Genomic DNA, 5,351 nt, shown 5'->3' with positions numbered 1-5,351 from the left:
TTCCTGCTCTCGTAGCTACATGTGCTTCCTTCACTTGAGTATTCACTTATCTTCTCTTTAGCTTCAACCTGCTTCTTTTCATTCTCAGCAATTGTAACCTTCTCTGTTATCACAAACTCTCCTTCTTTGTTTACAGTCACATTTTCATACAGTTCATCAAACTCTCTTTTGTCTTCAAAGACACTTTTGAACTGTTTCAGGTATTCTTCTCTCTGTTCCTTATCTACCTTCAATGGATACCTATCACAGAATGGGGGTGGTACTTTATTATATTTCTCATATGGGTTCAACTTCTCTATATGTCCCACAATATTTCCTGTGGACACTAGATTTTTAAGAAAGTCCACTTGAATTTGCAGCTCTGTGTTCTTGACATTTTCATCTGTGTACATCTATTTCAGTCCATCAATCTCCAAGTTTAACTTGGGTGGAACCCTATAAGCTTGCATACAATCTTCTTCCAAGCTCTTGATTTGATTGTCATATGTAGTTTCACTTATTTCATAGACATTGAAAAGCACATCTTTTCTTCCACACTCACTTTTCCAGTTTCCAACCTCTCTGTTAAGATCATTAATAATAGTTAAAAGATCAGAAGTAGAAAGTTCAGTGGTTACCTTGGAGTTTGAAGATTTCCCAACTTCATTCACTTTAGCCATGTAAGCCACATGGGCCTTCTCTATCTCAGCAGCATGGTTGCTCCAATCGAAATCTCCATCTTGTGGAATCATAGTAACAGCCACATTTCCTTGATCTCTATTCTGATTAGTGGCATTAACAGCTCCCATGTTCTGATTCCCTTGAATTTGCAACTGATTGTTTCTCTCCTGTGGTTGAGTTTGTTGTTGTTGCGTGTTCCGTTGATAAGGATTTTGGGTCATAGGTTGGACTCTTTGCTGATATGCTTGCTGGTTCTAATTTTGATTTTGTTAAAATTGAGTCTGATTCACTTGATTTCAAAATTGTCTAGGAAGATTGCATTCCCTGGCAAAATGTCCTGGCTATTGATAATTTTAGCAGATAGCCTTTGACTTATCAAATCTAATTCGGTCATTTGGCCCAGCAAAAGTTGATCTTCCAATTCTGTTGTGGAGTCCATTGCTCCTCATAGCTAGCATGGAAGCCTGCCAGTTAACTCCAGTTCATCTGCATCAATTTGCTTCAAATCTTCTTGAACCACACTTGTGTGAATAATGTTCTTTGTCACAAAGGCTTTGTATGAGTCTGTAAACATTGAGAATAAGGCTTGACATTCATTCCCTTGTCCTGAAGTTGGAACATATGGAGGATGTCCACTGGCTGTTGATGCACTATCATTGTCATTTATCATCTGAATATTAAATCTCTGCTGACTTGCACCATTCACTGAGCTTGTTTATGAAGGTTCTTCAATGATTGGTTGTTGAGATCTTGTTGAAAACTTGCTCATGGGAGCTACAAGTGCATTTATCACCGAAAAGCTTGGTTTATCCTCCTTTAGCATGTTATTCTCAATCATTCCATGTTCTGTAGCCTGCAGAAATGAAATCACATCATCCAACTTAAAGTTAGGAAAACTGGCATTTTCTCTGATGAATTTGCTTGCTATGTACAATTCACCACATAAAGATGTGAGCAATTCCTTGTTTAAGTCAAAATCAGAGATCTGTAGATCTGTAGTCTTGATTTCATTCACTATTGCCATGAATCTTTGTAGTACTGACTTCAACCTCTCACCATCTTGGAATTTGAACCTGTCAAGCTGTTGTTTCAATCTATCCTTCTTAATATCCCTTAGCTCAACATTCCTTTCGAACATCTCCACGACTGCATCATACATGGCCTTAGCATTTGTGTGATGATTCACACTGGTCAATATCTCCCAAGAAAGTCCTAACTTCAACATGGACAAGGCTTTGTCATCTCTCTTTTTCATTTGCCTTTCCACTGTTGCATTGTTATTTGGGGCATCTGTAGGAACATAGGGTCCATCTCTATTGGAGTTCCATAATTCTGTATTGTTGTAGTTAACAGCAGCCTCAAACAGAACTTTCCATTTAATGTAATTTTCTTGACCAAGCAGTCTTGGTATCTTGTTCGTTGACACTTCTTGTTCATCCATTGCTTGACTTTTCTTCAAATCTAAACACAGTCACACTCAAAAACCCTTTAAAGCTTCAAACTTTGACAGTCAACCTTCAATAGCTTACACAGCTCTAATACCACTTGTCAGGACCGGACGTAGTGCAAAACCGATAGTGGTTGACAAGAACACACTAAATCTAATAACCCAAAGGCCTTCTGAATATACCAGCGGAATCAGTATATTCAAGGATTGGCAATGAAGATTAGAATGAAAGTAAATAATCAGTAATGAATAAAAGCAATAGACAAAGATTCACTTATATTAATATACGTTTAATAACAGTGATTAATGTTGCATGGAATGCGACAGCGGCGGTACGAAGTAGCACAAAGAGGAATATTCTCTCTGGTGGTTATGCTCTCGTATTCCGTAAAATCTCGTCCCCTTGTGTATGCAACCTAGTATTCTATTTATAGGCCTAGACATTCCTTCTAGAAACCCTAATGATTACATAATGAATGACAAGAATAAATACAAGTGTAAACAAGTCTTCGAGTATGATAATTCCTTGTCGAGCAGACTTGTAATGCACAGCATGCTCGAAACAAGTCTTCGAGCAGACTTTACTTAGAATATTTTCAGTAGAAAATATTCTCCTCCAACATACTTCAATCTTCATAACTTATCCTTGCTTTGTTTGAATATGTTCCACGAGCAAGCATGTTCTTCTCAATCTCTTCAATCCTTCCTTGCGACTTATTGGGAACAATCTTCAACATACTCGGATATGAAGCTTGCTCGGGATTGAACCATGCTTGAAGGTTATACTTAGAACATATGAGATATTCATTTATTGTATCCATGCTCGACCCACCAATGTGCTCGGAAGACTTGGTTTAAGCTGGATAGATCAAGTTGTTTGCTCGATTGGCAATCCATACTCAATGAAGAACATCCTTGCTTGACGAAGTGTAGCTTGCTAGAAGCCTTCAACACTTAGAAGAAATTCCAGAAGATAGTCTAATGAGCATAAGACATCATGCTCGAGGTAGTAAATCCTTGCTCGAACGCCAAAGCTTGCTGGAAGTCCATACTTAGCCATTTCTTTGAGGAGGTTGAGAAGATTCTGATCCTCCTTGTAAATTTCTGACTCAACAGCTTTTCTCTCTATCAAAGCAAAAATTTTAAATTTGCTAGTTGTAATGTTTATCCTCCATTGTGCTAATGTAATTAAACTAAACAATGGTATTAAGATTCCATATGATATCAAATTAATGGTTACGACACGAAAATAGTTCTCAAAAACTTTTGATGTTAAATAAACCTGTTAAGAGTCTAAAATAATGAGGCATATACGGTTTTTTGTTGTTTTCAGGTCAGTAAAGTCGATGGTTTTCTTATTAGACCATACATAATGGTTGTCTTTTATAAGAAAGTAGATGAGATGAAGGAAAGATATGATAATGTCGATGATGTGCTCGAAGAGTAACAAATTATTAATACAATTCACATACTCTTTTAATTGATAAATTGCCAACAAACACCAAACTAAATGTAAACAAGCAAGCACACCTATCGTGCGTTTAATATAGCGTTGGTAAGATACTGGTTGTCAGTATTTGAACAAAGTGGATCTTAATATCGAACCCTATATCAGTATTTAATCTATGAAAAAGATATTTTTTTGTTAAATATGACAATTTAAAAGGACGAAAAATTAAAAATATTTCAAAAACATAAGATTGAAATAATTAGTTAGACATGAATTCTGTTAGGCTTATGATTAGTTGATTACATGAGTTCAGTTAAACAAACAGTTTCAAAGCAAGTTTTGAGTTAACTAACACGGCCCATTTAGAAAATGAGTTTTGGCTACACAACCTATTGATAAAACAAGTCAGGTTCATATAGACTAACTCAACCCATTATAAAAATGGGTCAGGTTCGGGCTAACCTATATAAAAACAGGTTGACCGGTTAACCCGTTAAAGTATTTAAAATAAACTTTTATGAATATTATGTTTTTCTATTGTCCATTGTTTAAAGTACTCTTGCAATTTCCAATCCAATTTCAAGGTTTTTTTATATTTCTAAAAAAATAAAATGTAAACACTTATTTATTTGTTGTGCAAACTTTAAATTATATCCTTTTTTTTAATATATCTTTTATTTTTTTTAATAAATAAGTTAAACGAGTCATTTTTAGGGCAACCCCAATTTGTATGAGTGCGGGTTACCGTTGAAACTTTGACACAAATGATAATATGAGTTAGCTTCGGGTTCGATACTTCTACCCGGAACCCCGGAAACCCGTAACTCGTCATCCCGGCATGATTTACAGTTTTACACTCTAAATGAGATACCCGTGTTCCCAATTTATAAAGATGGACTATCTCTCATATTTGATGTTAGCATTGTGGGACATGGATAAATATGGAGAAAATAATAGGGAATTTTCTGAATTGGGCGATATGGGATGTGTAAATCACAAATGAAACTAAAAGGAAGAAGACACAATTACCATGTCTCGAATCTGAATCTGTGACCTCGCATATGGCATAAAGAGGGTCTTACCCGACTCTTGCGTAATTATTTTTGTTTTTACATCCTAAAAATAAAACAATTATCTGTTTTTTATATTTAAAATGAATAAATTAAAATTCCCGTCTCTGAAATTTTGTGCACTGAATCGACACAGAGGTGGCCGTGAATTCACTCTACCTTCTTTAAGCAGTTAGTTACAGACCTTTGACGTTGAGTATTCCAAGCATCTTGTGGCACCTATGACTTTTCTTACAGTCGGTGATCAGTTCTTCATCAAAGTTTCAGAAAACATGATAAATAAGAAACCTATAAACATGTTACAGCAGGAAGAGAAGTAACCACAGCAGAGTATGATGTAGTCGACATGTTTGTCATCTTGATCGAGTTCCTCTTTAGGATGTATAGTTAAGGTTGGTGTCAGAGTTCTTCAGAAGAACCCGGTTTAGGAGAGAGGAGGCACACAAAATTGTATGTGTGTCTTTTATTTGGGCATGATGTTAATATTTATCTATGTTTAAATACAACCTAGGGGAAACCGTTTGTTAGTTAATTAAGGGTAATATGGCCCATCAACAATTACTCAACTAATATATAATACGGTATAATTAATATTTCGATATACTATTATATAAATGATAATAATGGCCACATATTGATGTAATATATCTTTTGTATATATATATATATATATATATATATATATATATTTGTGGCTATTTAAGAAATATCTTTTATATTAAAT

General features: G+C 35.2%; 1 protein-coding gene across 1 annotated transcript; it reads right to left on the bottom strand.

Moving 5' to 3' along the window:
- Positions 1-1,375: 1,375 nt before the first annotated feature.
- On the bottom strand, positions 1,376-2,101 carry LOC143542041 (uncharacterized). The gene has a single exon (XM_077034714.1). The coding sequence runs from the start codon at positions 2,099-2,101 to the stop codon at positions 1,376-1,378; it is 726 nt and encodes a 241-aa protein (XP_076890829.1).
- Positions 2,102-5,351: the final 3,250 nt, after the last annotated feature.

The sequence above is a fragment of the Bidens hawaiensis genome, unplaced genomic scaffold (genome assembly GCF_021521415.1).
Source record: "Bidens hawaiensis isolate Kalapana, Puna unplaced genomic scaffold, B.hawaiensis_p1.1 tig00012744_1, whole genome shotgun sequence".
Lineage (NCBI taxonomy): Eukaryota > Viridiplantae > Streptophyta > Magnoliopsida > Asterales > Asteraceae > Bidens > Bidens hawaiensis.
This window is presented reverse-complemented; position numbering and strand designations above follow the sequence as displayed.

Coding starts and splice junctions, on each gene's coding strand:
- LOC143542041 (XM_077034714.1), bottom strand. CDS start 2,101: ATGGATGAACAAGAAGTGTCAACGAACAAGATACCAAGACTGCTTGGT.